This window comes from Suillus clintonianus (genome assembly GCF_016758775.1).
Source record: "Suillus clintonianus strain FC179 chromosome Unknown DEU56scaffold_161, whole genome shotgun sequence".
Classification (NCBI taxonomy): Eukaryota; Fungi; Basidiomycota; class Agaricomycetes; order Boletales; family Suillaceae; genus Suillus; species Suillus clintonianus.
In genome coordinates, this window is record NW_024539385.1 from 53863 (window position 1) to 73822 (window position 19960).

General features: G+C 49.3%; 7 protein-coding genes across 7 annotated transcripts; 3 read left to right on the top strand and 4 right to left on the bottom strand.

Annotated features, from left to right (window-relative positions):
- Positions 1 to 2835: 2835 nt before the first annotated feature.
- Positions 2836 to 3894, top strand: DEU56DRAFT_905203 (uncharacterized protein; the record flags this gene model as incomplete). The annotated part of the gene is made up of 6 exons (XM_041356705.1): positions 2836 to 2955; positions 3008 to 3052; positions 3105 to 3290; positions 3348 to 3398; positions 3450 to 3554; positions 3611 to 3894. Coding segments are annotated over 6 exons (672 nt in total), but the record flags the coding sequence as incomplete, so codon positions are not given.
- An 85-nt stretch (positions 3895 to 3979) lies between these two features.
- On the bottom strand, positions 3980 to 6142 carry DEU56DRAFT_840472 (CDP-alcohol phosphatidyltransferase-domain-containing protein). Its single transcript, XM_041354950.1, has 11 exons — positions 5964 to 6142; positions 5832 to 5913; positions 5662 to 5780; positions 5559 to 5606; positions 5451 to 5506; positions 5376 to 5398; positions 5203 to 5320; positions 5067 to 5150; positions 4875 to 5019; positions 4513 to 4827; positions 3980 to 4460 (listed from the first exon to the last, which is right to left on the bottom strand). The coding sequence occupies exons 1-11, from the start codon at positions 6083 to 6085 to the stop codon at positions 4241 to 4243; spliced, it is 1332 nt and encodes a 443-aa protein (XP_041201743.1). The 5' UTR covers positions 6086 to 6142; the 3' UTR covers positions 3980 to 4240.
- An 878-nt stretch (positions 6143 to 7020) lies between these two features.
- On the top strand, positions 7021 to 8736 carry DEU56DRAFT_761582 (non-SMC mitotic condensation complex subunit 1-domain-containing protein; the record flags this gene model as incomplete). The annotated part of the gene is made up of 8 exons (XM_041350559.1): positions 7021 to 7080; positions 7104 to 7449; positions 7501 to 7513; positions 7640 to 7910; positions 7963 to 8061; positions 8109 to 8254; positions 8457 to 8496; positions 8668 to 8736. The coding sequence occupies 8 exons, from the start codon at positions 7021 to 7023 to the stop codon at positions 8734 to 8736; spliced, it is 1044 nt and encodes a 347-aa protein (XP_041201744.1).
- A 163-nt stretch (positions 8737 to 8899) lies between these two features.
- Positions 8900 to 10448, bottom strand: DEU56DRAFT_840481 (uncharacterized protein; the record flags this gene model as incomplete). Its single annotated transcript, XM_041354951.1, has 6 exons — positions 8900 to 9324; positions 9378 to 9548; positions 9606 to 9749; positions 9797 to 9909; positions 9968 to 10335; positions 10444 to 10448. 6 exons carry the CDS (start codon positions 10446 to 10448, stop codon positions 8998 to 9000), a joined length of 1128 nt encoding a protein of 375 aa, XP_041201745.1. The 3' UTR covers positions 8900 to 8997.
- DEU56DRAFT_173770 (uncharacterized protein) lies at positions 10424 to 13045 on the top strand. Its single transcript, XM_041344905.1, has 8 exons — positions 10424 to 10688; positions 10738 to 10928; positions 10983 to 11604; positions 11652 to 11863; positions 11914 to 12475; positions 12545 to 12722; positions 12789 to 12807; positions 12880 to 13045. The coding sequence occupies exons 1-6, from the start codon at positions 10454 to 10456 to the stop codon at positions 12616 to 12618; spliced, it is 1896 nt and encodes a 631-aa protein (XP_041201746.1). The 5' UTR covers positions 10424 to 10453; the 3' UTR covers positions 12619 to 12722; positions 12789 to 12807; positions 12880 to 13045.
- A 1093-nt stretch (positions 13046 to 14138) lies between these two features.
- DEU56DRAFT_895893 (CHAT domain-containing protein) lies at positions 14139 to 17729 on the bottom strand (the record flags this gene model as incomplete). The annotated part of the gene is made up of 3 exons (XM_041356406.1): positions 14139 to 15031; positions 15101 to 15762; positions 15982 to 17729. 3 exons carry the CDS (start codon positions 17727 to 17729, stop codon positions 14139 to 14141), a joined length of 3303 nt encoding a protein of 1100 aa, XP_041201747.1.
- Positions 17730 to 18758: 1029 nt separating this feature from the next.
- Positions 18759 to 19699, bottom strand: DEU56DRAFT_173812 (uncharacterized protein). Its single transcript, XM_041344906.1, has 4 exons — positions 19469 to 19699; positions 19244 to 19420; positions 19044 to 19194; positions 18759 to 18992 (listed from the first exon to the last, which is right to left on the bottom strand). The coding sequence occupies exons 1-4, from the start codon at positions 19596 to 19598 to the stop codon at positions 18845 to 18847; spliced, it is 606 nt and encodes a 201-aa protein (XP_041201748.1). The 5' UTR covers positions 19599 to 19699; the 3' UTR covers positions 18759 to 18844.
- Between the last annotated feature and the right edge of the window lie 261 nt (positions 19700 to 19960).

The following is a 19960-nucleotide window of genomic DNA, read 5'->3' on the forward strand; positions in this document are numbered from 1 at the left end:
ATGTGTTATATCTCACTCGCTCATCCTCAGTCTCGACCAAGTACTATCACTCCAGCATACCTCAAAAGCTTGGCAATCCTCTAGGTTCCATGATGTATCACAAGTGCCTACCACTATGAAAATACTCGAATGTGGTACCTCCACCTTCGAACACCAACCAGACATGTGGTCTACGATCAACAGCATGCCCTTCTGGAGGCATATGTCTAGTCTCATACAAACTCTCCCGCATCTCTTGCGACTCCTCTCCTTGTACGACCATTTCCCCGCAACTAACAGTCGCAAGCTACAGCACGGAATTCTTGCGCGTAGTTTGGCGGGTGTTCCTAAATGGGCTAGGTTTCTCGTGAGTTGCATCTTCGTCTCATCGATAAACTTACAATGAACAGGTCGTTTTAACCCAAGCCTTGCAACGTCCGGGTACTATGCACTGCTCACCTTTCAAATATTGTCAACGACATTGATAAGTACCGCCGATCCAGTATTAAACGTGAACATCCCAAAAGGGTTTCGGGGGGACAGATGCCTGGATACAACGTTCGTGATATCGAACCCATATCTCTGTAACTTACTGTGCAACGACACTCACGAGATTCTTCCGCTAATCACCGAGAAGGACAATACGTCTTTTGACGAGGAGGCCAAAATATCCAACTATCGTACCTACATGAGTCATGTCTCTGACGCATTCTTCTTCCAGAACCAACCCCGTAGACGAGTCCGGCTATTGAGAAAATTGTCAATGTATGGGCCGTTCTTCTTATGTGGTAGTAAACTAATCAAGGCATAGGTATCTCCATACGCAAAGATGGCGCTGGGCGTACTTTCTACTGCATCCAATGTGCGTTCTATTTTGTCCAGAGTTCTGCCTCCCGCTCAGACGTTATGGTTCCGTGTAGATTATTCTTGCTCAAGCGGAGCGCGACAAAATTGGTCCGTCTTCTCAAGAAATTGGATGAAATATATGACTTCATGATCCGACAGTCTTTCCGATGTTGAATCGATGCACGATGTCACTGGAAAGATTGCTCAGCAGACTCTCGAGGCAGCAAGGTACCCTAGCTTGACTTTTCTAACCGTTTGCGAGGTCTCATTAGTGGATCTGTATGATAACATTGCAGCTGATATTCACAGCCACGACGATGACTGGATACGTGATGAAGGTTACGACCCTCCTTCTCCACTCACACGAACCATACGCACCAATCCAGATCAAAACCAATGAGCATTAAGTGGTCTTCTGCTATGATTCTTGTTGCTCTTATTATCCTACTCACTATCAGACTTGTAGCACAAGCGCTCGTTGTGACGAGGGTTCATTGATTTGATTATTTTTCCTTCGGTGTAGGCTTTATGCAAGTCATCGTGAATGATTGGTTCCTTCGTGTTTATTCGAGCATGGCGCATTGCGTATATCGCAGTATACTTGCGAATGTCATCTAAGATGAGGCAGTATCAACGAAGAATATAGGATGGGGTGTTGTCATAGCATTTGTGAGGTTTACGACAAAAGAAAATGATCGGATTTCCACCGCGCTCAATAGTGTCATCTTCTAGTTGTGTTAGCAAACTTGCTGTGAAGGAACAGATAGAGTTTGAGCGGGCTGATAAGAAGGAGTTAAAAAAGGACATGCTGTATAACACAGCCATGAATACGGGGAGATATAAAGAGCTAAACCCACCAAATGATTGCTCTTCGTCCTTGCTTGCATCCTGGTAACGTGAATACCCCCCATCTGAGCATCCTGCACCGATGAACTGATGATTGGTTCAACCAGGGAAAGTGCATCGGCTCTCGAGACCTAAAAAGCACTTGGAAACGTCAGGCCTTCAGCACACGAGGACGACTCACTGAACACAATCGTCGTTCTTGCCGACCTGTCTGCAAATACAACCTTCATGGCTTCCAGCTCGAAACGGCGCAGTAAAGCAGCAAGCAAATTGATCCTGACGCCGGTGATGACCTTGGAGGGTCATCAACCACATGGTTATACCTCGTCGGATGGCAAGCGTCACGAGGTCAAATATATTTCATCTATTTCCTATTTCCCCGACGGCAAGGAAATGATCAGCGGATCAGGCGATAAGACCATTCGGCGATGGGACCTGCGGGAGGGTAAGGAAATTGAGGAAGCTCGGGAGGTTTGTGAGTATGGTATTGCCGCAGTCAGGGTGGGGGTATCAAGGAATGGTCAATGGGTTGTCACTACTGGTGGGAAGCTCAAAGTTCGTGAGGTTGAGACGGGGATCGTGAGAACATTCTATGATGATTTGGACATCGTTCGGACCATTGACATCTCCGAAGACAGCACGCTGCTAGCGGGTGCATTCATAAAATTGGGTTCGCAGGTTGCGGGTGGGCCCAGGACCGATTGTACGCGGGTTCAGATATGGAGCTTGGACACAGGCGACCTCGTGGCTGGTCCATTCGAATTCAGTGATGGTGTTCCTGACCCACCAGCACTTCGATTCTCGGAAAACTCAAAGAAGCTGGCGGTGTTGTCAAATGGGCGGTGGCTTCAAGTGTGGGACGTCCAAACACAGAAATTCGATGTCACTAGAAGTATATCTACTCAACGCTATTTTTGGCCTGCGACGGTATTGTGGACAACCAAGGACAAATCCATTGTTGCCGCATTCAACATCAGGGATGACGACCATTCGATCTATGAATTTGACGCGTCGACGTTGGAGACTGTCGGAGATTCCTTCAAAGGGCACACTCACATCATCACCCGTCTATCACTCTCATTTGATTGTGCCCTTCTCGCCAGTGCCTCTCTCGATGACACCATCAAGCTCTGGTCCTTCGAGTCTCGCCAGCTACTCGTTTCATTCGACGTCCAACATCCCGTCGCCCTCATCCTCTCGCCTGATTCACGCCAACTTGCTTACACACCCTTTGATGAGCCCAACATATATATATGCAACATTCCACCCAACATCCTCGCTAGTGTACGTATTTACTCGCATAGATCCATCATTTATGTGCTAAAATCTCTTACAGATCAGTAAACCTGACCGTCAACGCCTCGCCAATAAGCTACTCAACGTACGTGGTCCTGCTCTTTTTCTCTTCTACACCACACCATCCCTTATTACAGTCCGACGCAACTCGTCACCGTAAACCAGTGATATTGCCTGTAATATCTCCCATCCCCCGCCCGCCACGACCTCCACCTACAAGGGACACACGTTTCCCCCGCTTTCTACGCAACCTCCTTCCTTCCTCTTCTCGTACGGATGCAATCCGTCCTATTCGCACCGATGGGCTTCGTAATCCCCTAGACGTATGTTTCCTTTATCTGTTTGCTTCATGTAGAATTGACTCGACGGCGCGCTTGCAGTTCCCTGCTACAGCGCCGCTACCCCGTTCACATATAAATCTCCACGAGGACGTGAGTGGGGATTGCCATATTCACATATCCGACTTATATTTCATTTTCTAGTCCCAGCCCCCGCCAGTACCGCCCACTACCCAATCCTGGTGGCCCATTCGGACAGGTCGGGCATCACCGGCTATTGTCGAGGTTCCTCTCGCACAGGGTAAAGAGGTTCGCGCACCTCATTTTCGCTCACTGTTTGCTAGATCTCACGCATCCGTTTACAGCGGAACGCTTCAGCCGATGCTCCCGCCAAAGACGATGAATGGATTGCTGATGATGACTACGTTTCTCCTCCTCCTTCACCGAATCCCGATTCACAACGACCACCCACAGCAGGGCAGATCGATACTGGAGAGCACGGAAGCGCTCGCTTGTGTTTCTGCTGTTAGACTGACTTTTCCAACGGTACCATAATGACATCGTGGACGAAGATTAAAATCGCAAAGTGTATTTTTACAGACAGTAGGGTGTATATCCATTTGCTGGTGATTTAGCTTGCTGAACGGTACTATGATGTGTGATCAGTCTGTCACAGTCGCAGACGAGGTGAACTTAGTTTTTATGCACTGCTTTACCAGGTGGACCTGGTTTTCATGAACTGCTTTGTTGACTTTCGTCAACTCTGTTTTCGTGAACTCTATTTGTCAAGAACTCAACACCACCAGTACTTGCGAGTCATTGGGAAGCAGTCGTGTACAAATATCGCACGAGAAATTTGAACATTGTTGATATCGAGCCGCAGCTGCGAGCCGATTTCAAGCATGTTAGTGGACGATGACGCAATGAATTGTCTGACCCTAAGCTAATACTACGCGCAGAAATACGCTCTATATCCCACTTCTCCCCCATTCGCATCAAAGCCGTTTCACATACCCATCCTGCTGGATATCCCGTGTCTCCCTCCACACACCCTCCGCGTCCTTCTTACGCACGGTAAAACAAGCAATACCGAGAAACTCCGTGATATCCCTAATGACAAGTGCACAAAAGCGTGCATAGGTGATGCATGAAATTGCGAGCGTCAGGTAAATGAACATCGCCGTTCGCTTTGGTGTGGACTGTATAAATGACGGTCTATTCTCGAGTGAGCTTCATCGACGTTAGTGCATTGACACCCGATGCTCACTTGTCAAATAGGAACGGGAGCTGGGCATCGACTACCCCGACAACACTCCATAGCCACATGTTGTGCCACAGGGGGAACGGTCCACGTGTAACATGGCTCAAGATCATCCTTCCTACTTGGTGGGCAAATTGCAAACCCCACGCACAAAGGAACGGCAAGAAGAGTGGTGAGTGAATGATAGCGGAGTCGTGGTAAGAGGGGCTGAGCAACCAGAAAATCTGGAGGGTCGCTGAAACAACGAAGGGCAAGAGGTAGATGAGAGGTTTGAGACTCGATTTCCCGTCAGCTTTGGTGGCTTTGATGACGTTGCGGTAGCTGAGGGGGCGTTAGTATATACACACGATGGTCACTGGTGCATTCACCTTGAGACGATGTTGAAAGCTAGAGCGAAAGCACCGAAAACCATGAAAGATTCATTAAGACCGATGTTGGGGATGTGCTGAACAACTTGGGGTATCCTATCTAGACGGGTGACAGTCAGGATTTTTTTGTCCCAGAATGTGGGACCTGCGATGAGTGAGATCAGATGTTTTGTCCAAATACTGTTCTCTTACCAAAAATTCCTGATATAATATAAATGATGACGATCATTAAGATACCCTCTACTGGACCTGAGAAAGGACCGAGGTACAACACTCCTAGATTACAAGTCGATAGATGATCATGACTTGTACATGTCACTAAACGCACCAGTATGATATTCTTCCCATGTGGTCAAGTAAAAGTTGGCAAGGGTAGCTATTTGAGATGCAACAGTCCACCACGAGCGGCCAAGATTGAGGGCACGAGACGCAAGAACGACCTCGAGCTGAAAAGTTCAAAGTATGAGACCAGATATATGACTGGAAGTGGAGGCAGCGTACTGTAGTGTTGAGCGCGTCGCAACCTGCGAGAAAAAAGTTAAGTATCGGTGCGCGTCAGGAAACGCGCTCTCAGACCATGATCAAACATTTCTCCCAAAGGACCGGCCATTCCCGTTCTCCTTGCCTGCTTCCTGTGGTTGGATAAGCATTGAATGTCGACTTTGCGTGAAGGTATCCACTCACCCATCTACTGCATCGAAGCTTTGGTACATGAACAGCCCGATCGCCCAACTACATTTCGAGGGTCAGCGTCACACAAGCTTGATGCAGAGAACAGAACACGCACGTAAAATAGATCCACTGAGGAGGCCCGGTTGCTCCATCCTTCTCGGTCAAGTAGAGAGGGTCATAGTATAGTAGCGTGACGACATTAAACACGACAATGCATAGGCCAAGCAAGGTTATCTAGGCAAGCTTGATCTCATTGGTGATAAGAGCTGGGTGGTGACAACATACGGTATTTGGAGCGATGGTCAATGGAAAGAGCTTGATGAACCAATTCCAGTATGGAGTGAGGACATAATGCGAAACCAAAGATCTTATGGTCAAAGTTTAACATCAGAACGAAGTGTTTGGAACAGTACGCACTCATCTACACCTTTATAGGAATATTTTTTGAGATTTTTGAGTGCTTGCTGTGAGAGGTAGCCCATGGAAAGTTCGTGATTATTTGAGACGGCCTGTAAACAACGTCGGAAACGTTCAAACATGCAGAATTCGAACAGAGTACATGAGCGCTCGAAGGAAACCTATTACGTATGAGATTATGCCACATTGCCAAAAATTTACTGCATGCACGTGCGGATCGTCAACATGTCAGCACAGCCACTGAGTCTAGCTGCCAATCAACAAACTTTAATCAGTCATCTGCTAAAAGTAACAGGTTGTCGGTACATAGTATACCCGTCCTGTATTCAGTCGCCCCGCCCATTCCATTCGCTCCGTCTTCTCATGGGTCCTTCTGTTCTATTACTCCAACCAATTCCTACCCGCTGACCGCAGACCACGTCGTCCTTTTACCACCCTCTAATCCGTACTCTACGGGACGAACATCAGCGACGTCCTCACGCACTTCACACATCCCATTCTTGGCATCGTTACTTGGCTCCCCGACAATAACCTTGTGAAGAACCTCACCCGTGGGAGCAAAATCCGGAGAGCCTTCATCCGAGTTGGACATAGATCGGACAATGGACGTGGATCAAGAGATGGAACTCCCGGGGCCAGTGATTCTTCCATCTCAACGAGCTGCTTTTTGTCATCGAGTATGTGACCATCAAGCATATCGTCTTTTGGAGCTGATGGAAAGGGAATGGAAGCGGCAAAAGGATTAGAAACAGTTGGGTATACTTGTAGACACCCTCAAACTATCAAATGGCATTTTACGCAGCGGAAAAATTCGCAGCTGAGCGCTGAGGCCTGAGGGCTCACCCAATAGAGCCAATAAGGAGACCGAAGAGCTTGACCAAGTTGCTGGCAATGCAGAGGATGAGATTGGTGAACGGGTGTCTGCTGTTCGCAAACCTGAGCTGCTCTATGGAAAGCAGTCGTTGCTGAAGTTGTACGGCACGTTGCTAGTCCATGGGGTAGCCCACATAACTTCAAGGCAAGTGACCAGTCATTTTCTCTACATCACTACTGACAGATGCAACAGAATCGCACACTTCGTGCTGCCGCAACTCTCTTGTTTAACAAGTTCCTTTGTGTCAGCTAACATTCTGCGATCAGCACCACCTTCTCCTCTTCAAGATCCTTGAGACCTCAAGAGACCCAAATATCCGTAGTAACATTATCATTGCTCTCGGCGATGTGACAGTCTCGTTCAGCAACATCATCGACGAGAACAGCAATGAATTATATCAAGGCCTTTCTGATGGAGATCTTGTCGTAAAGAAGAACACACTGATGATGCTCATGCACTTGATCCTCAACGGGATGATCAAAGTGAAAGGTCAGCTAAGCGAGATGGCTAAGTGTCTAGAGAACGAGGAAATACGGATATCCGACCTTGCGAAGGTGTTTTTCAAAGAGCTGTCAACTAAGGACAACGCGGTCTACAACAACCTGCCTAATGGTATGCCTCAGTTCACTCTTAATATCAACGTTCTTCATATCATTATTTTAGTCATCAGTCACTTGTACACAGGTGACCACACCGGAGGAAACTTTTAAAAGCACCATGCGCTGCATCTTTTCTTTCATCGAGAAGGCCGGCCCCCGTCTCTTTCCATCGTCATAATTCTGATTCATTTAACTTCTAACAGGAAAAGCAAGCCGAAAATATTGTGGAGAAGCTTTGCCAGTATTTCAGACTCGCTGAGGATCCCCGTCAATGGCGCGACATCACATTCTGCTTGTCTCTCCTCCCATTCAAGTAAGCGATGGGTCAAAAAACTCATCGAAGGTTTGCAATCCTACCGCGATAAGCTGCCTGAGGAAGGCGTGTTCGACAGGTTTGGTGAGATACTTACAAACTTGTTGCGGCCCAATACATCGGCGAACAAGCCAGACACGGAGCTCAATGAATCTGAATCGGTACGGCCGTTCTGACTAGGATTCCTGTAACATGAGTCTCAAACTCATCCAGATACTTAGCAAACATCGACGCCAAGGCGAAGAGGACCAAGCCTTCGAAAAGCGCGTTGAAGGAAGAAAGCAGCTGGGAAACGGAAAGTTACACGACAATGTGAGTTCTATGTGTACTCTTTGATTTCTTGCTTACCTATTTTGCAGCCGTGCACACGAAAGTTGTTGAAGCCGAGCCTGAGCCAGCATTGCAAGCCCCGCCTTGTTAACTGGACTTTTGCACGCGTGGTGCGTCCACAGGACTACCTTAGGATACTAGGCGTCTCCGGATGCATGTGCGAGATGTGCGGGTTGTGAGTGTGAGTTAGAGTAGTGGTGAGCTTAGGCGTGTTTTTGCAGCGCCGAATTCAGACCGTTGGATCGATACCCGTGTTTTAGGATGAGATAAGGGATATGAAGTAGCGGAAGTACTGCGACGAGGTCACATAAAAGATCGGGTGTAAGTCTTATTGAGCCTTCTCTTTGAGTTTCTGTCCACTGGATGCCGTTTCGTAGTGGCGCTGACGAGGAATATAAGCGGGAGAAGTATGAGTGGGTGAGTGGTATGAATGGCTAGGGGAAGATGTGGACACGCGAAGAGAAACGGAAAGCATACCTGGACAATACCATCCTTGAATTGAGTACTCCGATGTTGTGATAACCGATAGTATGGTAGATATTGAGCATCACAATTATCAACATAAAATTGCTGACCACTTTGATATAGGAGTGTGAAGCGCAACGACTCCGCCGACGAGCCTTTGCTCAGCTGCACGAATGTTTCCGGAGAAAGTGAAATTAAAGAGGAGTGTGTGAATAACCAGGGAAGCATGAGCAAGGTCTGATTGCGTGGTTTCCTCATGTTTGAATTGTTGGTGATGTGCACTTGGGAATATTCGTGAGAGAGAACATTAACGTCGCGAGCCGCTAGAGTTCCAACAGAAAAGTGCGCCATATGCATCTTGTTTGACATTTGCGATTGCATTAACATAACATAACCATAACTCATGTCATTATTAACTTTGCCGTCCTTGTCGAACCATGTAATTGCGAGGCACTAAGTAATCAATGAAGCGCCTATAAACAGGGCAGACATCATTGAAGATAGTTGATGTACCGGATCTCCATTGCTTTTCAGACTCGCGACATTACCACCTGCTGCCCCATCATATTTGTCCAAGATCTGTGCGAATACCTCGGATGCGCCGCTCATATGTAAAATTCGGGAGATGCCTGCGTGTAGTGCGATGAAATGAGGGTTGGGTAATGGTAGGTCTCGTGTAGGGCTATCGTGATTCCGGAAGGTGATGGTTTTACCGAGGAGCTCGAGAGGGTGTATCCACGGCCCGCCCCCAACGTCCTTGACTGTGTACTCGTTTTCTCGCTGGTGCGCAGATCAACATGAGGTATTACGAGGATGCAAGACTACGGGCTCACCTCCGTCTGCTCGAGGTATACTTTCAGCTTGTCAAAAATATCGTGGATATCGTGTTGGAGCATCATGGCATTAGAAGGGTCGTCTGCAAGCCTTTCCATGTTTTGAATAGTTTCTTCGGACATTCCTGAGTAATGCCGGATGATATTCCACGTTGCAGCCGCGGTATGCGCCTGCAGAATCCAACTTGAGGGTTGATATTAATGATAACCTAGGAGAGACATCCTTACCCGGTCCATGGTGAAACCCCCGACAGTCCGTTTCAGGATGTGCGTTGCTTGTAAGGTTACCCAACCCTGCTTGACACCAGCGGGTTTGTGTGCTCCATCCCAGACACCTGAAATAACGCATCTATAACCGTCTCGTCGATTAACCTGTTGGAAGTTAATGCCAAAGCTGCCTTTTAACTAGTAAGACGCACATCGGTCCTGAATCTGCTACTCTGTTCCGGACTGGCACTTACCAGGCTGCCATAGGTGTCGGGCGTGGCCTGACCAGAAACCAAGTCTGATGGTTGAAGGGTTCCGGCTGTGACTATCAACGAAGAAATCGTGTTAGTGTCCGTGGTAAACATCTTAAAGTTCTAATTTACATGGCCAGAGCAGATACATGAACCAAATGCTTGCGAGATTGACTTGCTCGTGGATCTCAGGACATGCACAAATAGCACAGGCAGTATAACGTTCGGAGCTTTCGCCACCGGTCCCGTGAGCGTTCCTCAGCATCGCGTCTAGAACCCTGGATGCGTCAACGTCATGCACACATGGTGGAGTTGCGATCCATCTGTATTTATTCGTCGATAGCTGCTCTATTGTTTGTCGAGCCTGTCCTACGTAAGTCGCAGTGGATATAGCAGCATTTTGCATGTTGAGGTACACGTTCTCGTTGAAGTTAATGACGGATTCAGGTTCGCTGATAGTCTCGCTCAAGTCGATCGCATTTCGTGAATGAGACCGTTTGCTATTACGGTAGGGAAGGAAGTGAATCACTTGATCAGTGATAGGCTCGTCGGAAATATAAACAAGGATATTACAACTCCGCGAATATTGTGACTTCGACCAGCTTCACCTCATCAACGATGCTGCACGAACTACCCACAGAGATAGCTCTCTACATAGCATCCTATCTCCCATTACAATCTCTCCGCAATGTCTCGCTGGTGTCCAGAGAATGGCATGGTCTGATTACAGACAACGTTCAGGCAGTTTACCGGAACGCAGCCATCTTACATCGCTTCGTCCTCCTTGTCGATCTTCAGGCAGATTCATCAGGTCAAAAACCGGATAGGAAGAAAAGAGACTGGTCGCAATTCTGTCTGTGCTTCTCCAAGTGCAGCTGATACCTTTTGACCATCTCTGCTAGGTCAGAGACGATTGCAGATCGAGAGGGGTTGGCGAGGTAAGGCTCCATCCGTCGCAAGAGAGCTGAATGCCACCGGCAAATTCGTGCATCGAATGAAGGTTGATGAGAAGGAGAAATTCGTGATAACCACCCGCCACACCGGAGGCCTCTCAGTGACCGATTATAACACTGATCGCGTACTTTGGGCAACAGTAAGTTGACTCATATGCCCGTTTACCCCATCCTGAACCGTTCCGAACAAACAGACTCATGTAGACGATTACGCTCACTGCGAATATGACCACGGCTACATCATCTTCAATCGCCACGACAACAACAAGGAAGTATGGCGCTATGCCCGCGACTTCCGGGACTCTGAGATGCCAGAGGACTTCAAACCTGACGAATCCATGTTTAAAGCGTCGCAAGAAGCCGCTCAGCGTTTTGCCTCCCCAACAAATCGCGGCCATTTCAGACCGTGGGCCCTCCTCCAGATGCCCGAGGTTACCCGTGCGTTCCGCTTGTCGTACCCAACGTTGCTGTCGGCTGGCGCAAATAACGCTTATTTGTGGGACGTGCCGACTTCCCGTCTTGTTGAAACGATTGGTAATATACAAGCACCGAATCAAGGCGGGACACTAGGACGCCTCAACTATGTTGAAGTCAACGACCAATACGCTTTCTTCTGCGGGTCCATTCAACTACGTGTTTTTGCAAGGGGCGGTGGGGCCTTGGTCTATCACTTGGGCATGAAAGATTTGCCGTGCACCTACTGGGACGTGCTTCCAGATAGCGACGATGTCCCGTGCGCTTCTTCGCTCTTCCAGCCCCAACTACTTCACGAAGCATATCACGTCTCTTCCACATGCCAGAGCAACTTTGTTGCTGGTAAGTCATACACGTCGATCTACACAATCTACTCACTGTTTGTGCAGCCCATGTATCTTCCTCGGGCAAGGACATAGGAGTACTCACTGCATCAGGGATCTTCATCTGGATGCCCGGCTTCGAACGACTTATCCATCGCGAGGCGACTCTCAACGACACAGCAATCCTCCTCAACTTCAATCACTCCCTCGACAACGTCCGAGACATCTCGGTCTATCTAGCCCTCGGAGAATCAAATGAAAAAGCCGCAATTGCGACCGTAAGTGTCTACTCCCACATCTAGACTTCTCAGTGCTAAACCCATCGCAGCGTAAGGGTCTATTTATCGTGTCCCTAGACCCCGAAATCAGCAAGCTCACTGCGGAGGCCCCGCCTCGCCCTGGCCTATCTGTCTGCCGCATCGCAAAATACGACCATAGCCGACACCTATCTTTCATCTCATGTCTGCAGATGACGCACACCGGGCTCTTTTTCAACTGGTACCCGTCTTCAGAACAAAACAGGCCTTCTCAGCCTGCACGGCGCATGGTGATGATCCCGCCTCAGCCTCAGCAGGCAAATCAGATCCATGTGCCTGTTCAACTTGTGCCAGCTCAAGGCGTGGAAGGGCAGAGTGACTTTTTGCCTGGGCTGGAGCCTATTGAGTCTAGTGATGATGATGAGCTGGGTGAAGGTGCAGTTTCTGATCCGCCTTCTCCCACTATCGCCGAGCAAGCTGGCCCGCCCTCACTGGTTGAAACGCACGAAGAGGACGAGGATGAGGGTAACGATGGGGAGGGAGGGGATCTTGTAGTGGACGAAGATGTTGATGATTTTGAGATGGAGGAAGTGGAGGATGAGATGATTGATGATTTTCAGTTCGGTGGTGATGGTGAGCGCTTTTTGTATCGAGTAGTTCTTGATCTGATGTTTGATTTGTCTTCCTTTTCTTTTGGTGTAGGTTTTATGCAGGTCATCGTGAATGATTGGTTCCTTCCTATCAACTCAAGCATGGTGCATTGCATACATGTTTGATTTGTTGCTGTGCTCGCGATTGTATTTCTACAGGATGTAAGATATATCATACGAATGACATTGATCTCCGGTGAGGAGGATGAGCCAGTGCAAACGAAGATGAGGTATTTGTCCCATTTTTGAGGATTACAGCAACAGTGAACGATTAGATTTACACCGCGCGAGATTAGCAAGGCTCGTATGCATTCCGTCAGTATCTGTGCTCACTGCAGGACAAGCAGAAGACTGATTTATTTCTACCCTGTGACACTAATATCACAGTCCACATCTCCTTCGGCGGTACCAACTGGGCAATCAGTCATCGGCACGCTCAACGACACAATGATCGACAACGCGAATACCACATCTCAGATGTGCTGGCGGGATCTTAGATGTCGGCATTGACAGCATTCCTGCTTGGATTGTCGGTGACACCCTGAAGAATGTGTCTCCGTCTTCTATGCTAGTCCCGCTGCCGTTGGCTTTACCCAGCTTGCAACCAGTGGCTTGAGCTCTTCAATCGGACCTTCCGACCCGAACTCGGTGCAGGTGAAATGGCTTGACATCCCTGTCTACTAGTACTTGCGCGAGCTCGAGTGGTCGCGGAAACACTACCAGCATCAGAACACATTCTGGATTTGCTTCTTCCAACAAGAACATCGCCTTATCGCTTACTCTTCTCGCCTCTGTGGCAGGCTGATTCACCCCTTCCTCTAAGCAGAGGCGATGTACACTACCTATACATTGGGGATTACGATGCACACATAATGGGACAACACTGGTACGATGTACAGATCATTTGTTTTCTTTTGGTAGACCAATATTTTAGGATGGGCGTACAATGCAAGCACAATGTATAGCTATAGATCATTCATCTGTTTCTTTGTCTTCTGATACATAGCGCGCACATTTTACGACAACATTATATCATAATTTACGCCTGGACTCGACGCCTCGCAATCTCTCAATTTTATTCTCTGCTTTACAAAACACTTGCAGATTGAGAACGAACGACTTCATTTGTCTATGGTGTGTCTATCCTGCCAGGGCCAAGCTCTTGGATTTCGATGCTGAATGTCCGAGTCGGCTGGCAGTACATTTAAGAACGCCAGGCCTTACTGCCATGCAAAATAGTTGGTTTCTTCATTACACGATCGATGAATTGCTGGCAGGTATATCCGCACACACGCAGAAATCTCCAGAGTCCATCATTGCACGGTACTCTCTCAAGATCTTGATGGTTTGGCTTGCTCGTAACTTGAGCGCCGAGCGGTACATACATGAACCAATGGTACAACTTGTTGAACCATTCTCACGCAGAAATCACTAGTGCATATTAGAAGCGATCACCTTTGGTTCTGAGGCAACAGGCTGGAGAATACAACTCGGAATTATAGGTGTACATATCGGAGATCCTGGAAGTACTTCCACAGTCCCAAAGCCTGAAATAGCGAACAGTCACGGCTGAAGATGCTACACGAAGTCGTCAGAGTGTCTCAAAAAGGGTTTAATCAGCATAGTGAGAGGACGCACGAAAATGATTATATGCCAATATGGATGAAAACTATGCGCTGGTCCAAGGGCATGTCCTTGTCACTAGCCAACAACTGGACCGCTCGGTGCAGCGCTCGGGCAGCTCGCTTGGAATTCATCTTGCCATCCCCGCACAAGTTCTTGTAGAATGCCTCGACTAAGCGCTGCACCGTACTATCGTTGACGCTCCATAATGTCCCAACTACACTCTGCACACCAGCAAATTGAAGGCTAGCCGCCAGGTGTATGACTTCGTCAGGCGTATTGGCATCACCAACAGCGGTTTCACAGGCAGAAAGAAAGGCTAATTCATGCCTAGACAGATCCGTTTGTGCGATATCGAGGAGTGAAAGCGGTTGGTCGCGCATGAGGAAGGCCGACTTGAAGGGTTCTGTATAGTTCTGTGTCCCGTGACACGAAAAATGAAGCCAGGTATTGTCTCGCAATGCATCCAATGCTCTCGATTTCGTTGCCTCAACGCTCGTTATTTTGGTGAAGGAAACAGTCGGAGGAGGGGGCAAAAGACTCCGCACCAATTCTAGTTCGGGCTCCACACACTCCAAAGTGAATGGATGACCAGCTGGGTGATTCTGACCGATGGCAGCAAAGGGCACTGACAGGGATCTGTCATGACTCCTGCGAGTCCTGATCAGGGCGGTAAGCGATGGCGTGTATGAAGAGATATACAGCTGCGAAAGGGACTGTCCGTGTGCCCTGTACTCGCCAGCGGCGTGCAACGGCAAGAAATTGAAGGCACCTGTCGGGCACCACCATATCCGGGAACGTGATGGTGCAACTGCGCCCAGATGTTCGACCACTGGGTAGACGATGTCGTTCCATAACTCCCTCAAAGCTTTCATCAGCGCCGAGTGGGTGCTTTTGGGAGCGGGTGTGGGCACAGCTTCAGAAGCGGGTTTGGGAGTAGGTGTGGGAGCAGCTTCGGGGGGGTTGGGAGCGGCCTGTGGTTGACTTGCTGATTGGAATCTGTGCACCAAATTTTGGAGTGTCTCCGAATTGATACGGAGTTTGATGCTGATCGGAGATTGCTTGTGCGGGATAATAATGGCATCGCAAGACGACTTGCTTGCAACGAGCACGATGATAGGCCCATCCCGAGCTGCATCTTGAAGATCTGAGAACAAAGGGGGAAGTAGGAAGCGAGAGAAGCCCTCGTTATTCCGAATATCTTCTACAACTCTATTCCAGTCCTCCACTAGACGTCGGTACCGGCTTGCTTCTGCTTCTACATTGACTCTTGGGGACCCTTCTGGATGATTCGTAGGAGGTGCATCAAGGAGAGAGCTGAAGTGTCTGAATTTCTTCATCAAGGCCACTGCATGATCACCGAGATCTTGGAGGCCGTCAAGAGGCATGCGGAGTCGTGTCATCTGGGTCCAGATGACAGTCCTGCCTTGTTCTAGCAACTCGACAGCGCGACGTACATCACCGCGACGAAGAGCACATGAAGCAGCATCCACGGCAAGCGTACTTGGAAAGTCCTTCATGGCATTGTGACGAGATGATACTGAAGCTGTCGCGGACATGTAAGCGTCCAGAAGCTGCATGGAAGTTGCATAAGCCTCCAGTGCGGTATCATGTGAAAGTTGATCAGCATCGTAAACCCAACGCAGACTTGCTCGCAGGCGACGTTGCAAACCTCCGGAGACAAGATTTGCTGCTGCCTTGAGATGATGCATGGCAGCAGCCGAACTGTCAATGTGTTCACCAATGCCGTTAAGTCCCGATTGATGGAACAACATATAGACGTTAGCTAGCGATTGATGGACGATTAATAGACGAGAATCATGTTGCGTCAACAGAGTCAATGCACAGCGGAGATTCTCTTGTGACTCATGGAGGTCTTCTCGATCGCGTCGGTGCTTGAAGCGGGTAGAGAGCATATTCCCAAGGTTATTTAATGACATGGACCGATCTGGGTGACCGACTGGGCGTAAGGCCAGCGCATCCCTGTAAAAGACGATAGCGTCATCCAAGTCTTGGTCATTGCCTCGGTGCTCGAAGCGGGTGGAGAGCACATTCGCAAGGTTATTCAACGACCTGGACCGATCTGGGTGACCGACTGGACGTAAAGCCAGCGCGTCCCTGTGAAGCATGACAGCGTCATCCAAGTCTTGGTCATCGCCTCTGTGCTTGAAGCGGGTGTAGAGCACACTGGCAAGGTTATTTATTGTCGAGGACCGATCTGATTGACCGACTGGACATAAAGCCAGCGCGTCCCTGTGAAGCATGACAGCATCATCCAAGTCTTGGTCATTGCCTCGGTGCTCGAAGCGGATGGAGAGCACAGCCGCAAGATTATTTAATGACAAGGACTGATCTTGGTGACCGACTGGGCGTAGGGCCATTGCGTCCCTGTGAAGCATGATAGCGTCATCCAAGTCTTGGTCATTGCCTCGGTGCTCGAAGCGGGTGGAGAGCACAGCCGCAAGGTTATTTAATGACAAGGACCGATGTGGGTGACCGACTGGACGTAAAGTCAGCGCGTCCCTGTGAAGCATGACAGCATCATCCAAGTCTTGGTCATTGCCTCGGTGCTTGAAGCGGGTGTAGAGCACACTCGCAAGGCTATTTAATGACGAGGACCGATCCGGGTGACCGACTGGACGTAAGGCCAGCGCATCCCTGTAAAAGACGATAGCGTCATCCAAGTCTTGGTCATTGCCTCGGTGCTCGAAGCGGGTGGAGAGCACACCGGCAAGGTTATTTGATGTCAAGGAACGATTTGAGTGACCGACTGGACATAAAGCCAGCGCGTCCCTGTGAAGCATGACAGCATCATCCAAGTCTTGGTCATTGCCTCGGTGCTGGAAGCGGGTGGAGAGCACAGTCGCAAGGTTATTTAATAAGGAGGACCGATGTGGGTGACCGACTGGGCGTAAGGCCATTGCGTCCCTGATAAGCATGACAGCATCATCCAAGTCTTGGTGATTGCCTCGGTGCTGGAAGCGGGTGGAGAGCACACCGGCAAGATTATCTAATGACAAGGACCGATCTGAGTGACCGACTGGACATAAATCCAGCGCGTCCCTGTGAAGCATGACAGCATCATCCAAGTCTTTGTCATTGCCTCGGTGCTGGAAGCGGGTGGAGAGCACAGTTGCAAGGTTATTTAATATCGAGGACCGATCTGGGTGACCGACTGGACGTAAAGCCAGCGCATCCCTGTGAAGCATGACAGCGTCATCCAAGTCTTGGTCATTGCCTCGGTGCTCGAAGCGGGTGGAGAGCATAGTCGCAAGGTTATTTAATGACGAGGACCGATCTGGGTGACCGACTGGATGTAAAGCCAGTGCGTCCCTGTGAAGCATGACAGCATCATCCAAGTCTTGATCGTTGCCTCGCTGCATGAAGCGGGTGGCGAGCACATTCGCAAGGTTATTTAATGACGTGGACCGACCTGGGTGACCGACTGGACGTAAAGCCAGCGCATCCCTGTGAAGCATGACAGCGTCATCCAAGTCTTGGTCATTGCCTCGGTGCTGGAAACGGATAAAGAGCACAATCGCAAGGTTATCAAACGACGAGGACCGATCTGGGTGACCGACTGGACGTAAAGCCAGCGCGTCCCTGTGAAGCATGATAGCGTCATCCAAGTCTTGGTGATTGCCTCGGCGCTTGAAGCGGGTGGAGAGCATAGTCGCAAGGAAATCTAATGACGTGGACCGATCCGGGTGACCGACTAGGAACAAATCCAGCACTTCCCTAAGACGCGTGATGACCTCGTCTAAGTCTTGGTCATTGCCTCGGCGCTCGAAGCGAGTGAGCACCAATACAGCCAGATTAGATAGCAAATGCCCTCGGCGATCATACATACTGTCGTTGTATCGCAGTGCATCGTAATGAAGGGAGATCACTTCATCTAAGTCGTGGGGATCATCTCTCTGCAAGCACCACTTTCCACGATCAGCAAGTCGTTTTGGCGACAACGGAAGCATGGATGCATCGGGCTGCATGTGCCCAATATCATGTCCATCCATACCTCCAGCTCTATGTAGAGCAAAGGTATCGATTGCAAGCAAAGCTGCTCTGTAAATGTGGTTGCTGGAGTGGCAAACCTCGATGACTTCGCTCAGTAACTCTTCCGCCGCATCGGCATCTGTTTCAAATCCCCGTTTCGCAAAGCGAGACAGCAGAGAAATGGCAAGATGGAGCTGGGTCGTGGGTCGGTCAGGATGACCAGTAGGACGCAAAGCAAGGGCGTCTTGAAAAAGAGAGATGGGGATGTCGAGGTCGAGGTCGAGGTCGAGGTCGAGGGATGTTCCATTTACTTGGCAATTAACAAACTTCGCGGAAGCTAGATTGAATAGTGCTGCAGGGCGGCATGGATGATCTATGGCGCAGAGATCAGACGCACGTTCAAGGTGCGTTATGGATTGGTCGAGATCCCTAGTGTCCTGTGTCCTTCGGTATCGTGCGAGAAGACCATGTCCGGCATCCGTCCTTTGTACTAACGCGTGCATGTCGTCGGACGTAAGCTACACATTACAAGCTCTCAGCATCAGCATATCAGACTGGCATTGATCACTCACGGCGGTAAGCGGTTCAAGAACTGCAGCGTAGTTTTCATCAGATCGTCGCTGCTCCACTGTCATGAACAGCGAAGTACACGGGGATACGACTTCCTCCTGCTTGGGCTGAAAAACTATGGCTGTGATACTCGTCAACATCTGTCAGGAGTAAGTTGCAACAGACGTTACTGACGACGTGACTGTTCACTGCGATCCAATAATTCACCCACGGATATCTCGAATGTGCGAAGGACTTCTCCATGACCGAGCATGAGACCCAGTTCAAATGAGGCATACAAGCTGACCCGAACGAGAGAAGATCGTTCACATGGCCTAGAGTCTTTCTCAACACCTGCAAGAAAGATGGGATTAAGGACAGCTTACAGAAGTATGGGCTCGTTCCATTCGACAACAGCCTGGTCTACGTGCACAGGCTTGTTGCATGTTCGGAATTCGATCCCGCGAACCTTGACTACCACATGGAAGCCAGCGGGAATCCGTTGGAGACCAAGAGTTAGATCAGTCGCGCGAATGGCTTGGGAGAAGTCGTCAATTCATGCGACACTGAGTTTGATATCACATACCAGTAACGACGATCTGTTGCACTCGACTGAGGTGTGCCTCTCCCGGGTCTTGGGGGTGTTCTGGGTAGCTTACCTCCTCACCCAAGGCTGGGAGGGCATCATCGAGTGGGTCTGGCACAGTGTCTGTGGCGAAACAAAACAGCAGAGTAATGACGAAATAAAGTGTTGCCAGAATGGCTTTGGGAAATCATTGGTATGTGCTGAATGAAAAAAGATGGTGCATACTATTGACGGCGAATTGTAGCATTTCACCGATCGAGAGGTTCGTCTCGGGGTCCTGGGGGCGTACTGGGTGACTCGGCTCCTCCAAGGGTGGAGGGCAATCATCAAGAGGATGAGGAACGAAGTTTGACATATGGCTGAGGGATGCAAACTGGCACTTGGGAGCAAGATGTGTACTAGAGATAACGGAAAACTGCAGTGCTCGCAAATGCCTGACAGATTATAAAGGAAGGGACCATAGCATGCACGCGGCATCCACACTGCGCTGCGATGTGCAGAACTGTGGTCAACGGGACAAAAGCGGCTCGCAGCTCATTGAATTACCTATAGATTCATCAATAAACGTCAGACTTGTACAGCAGATGTGTGTTGTAGGTGCGCCGTTGATTGAAACAGCCAACACGAGGAGGCTGCGAGGCTCGAGAACAGCACAGCATTCCAGGCTTTCGAATATTGTGAAGCACGGCATGAATGTCACCGCCCTCAGGCCTCAAC

Bases quoted from the DNA above. Each gene is read 5' to 3' on its own strand.
- DEU56DRAFT_840472 (XM_041354950.1), bottom strand. From the start codon at position 6,085: ATGTTTGAACGTTTCCGACGTTGTTTACAGGCCGTCTCAAATAATCAC. The intron at 5,781-5,831 runs GTATGTTGTCAC...AAGCTTGCCTAG, and splicing joins TGACCATCGCTCCAAATACC to ATAACCTTGCTTGGCCTATG. The intron at 5,507-5,558 runs GTGAGTGGATAC...ATCCAACCACAG, and splicing joins AGCTTCGATGCAGTAGATGG to GAAGCAGGCAAGGAGAACGG.
- DEU56DRAFT_173812 (XM_041344906.1), bottom strand. From the start codon at position 19,598: ATGTCAAACTTCGTTCCTCATCCTCTTGATGATTGCCCTCCACCCTTG. The intron at 19,195-19,243 runs GTATGTGATATC...ACTTCTCCCAAG, and splicing joins GCAACAGATCGTCGTTACTG to CCATTCGCGCGACTGATCTA. The intron at 18,993-19,043 runs GTAAGCTGTCCT...GAAAGACTCTAG, and splicing joins TGGAACGAGCCCATACTTCT to GCCATGTGAACGATCTTCTC.
- DEU56DRAFT_173770 (XM_041344905.1), top strand. From the start codon at position 10,454: ATGCTGCACGAACTACCCACAGAGATAGCTCTCTACATAGCATCCTAT. The intron at 10,929-10,982 runs GTAAGTTGACTC...CCGAACAAACAG, and splicing joins ATCGCGTACTTTGGGCAACA to ACTCATGTAGACGATTACGC. The intron at 12,476-12,544 runs GTGAGCGCTTTT...CTTTTGGTGTAG, and splicing joins TTTTCAGTTCGGTGGTGATG to GTTTTATGCAGGTCATCGTG.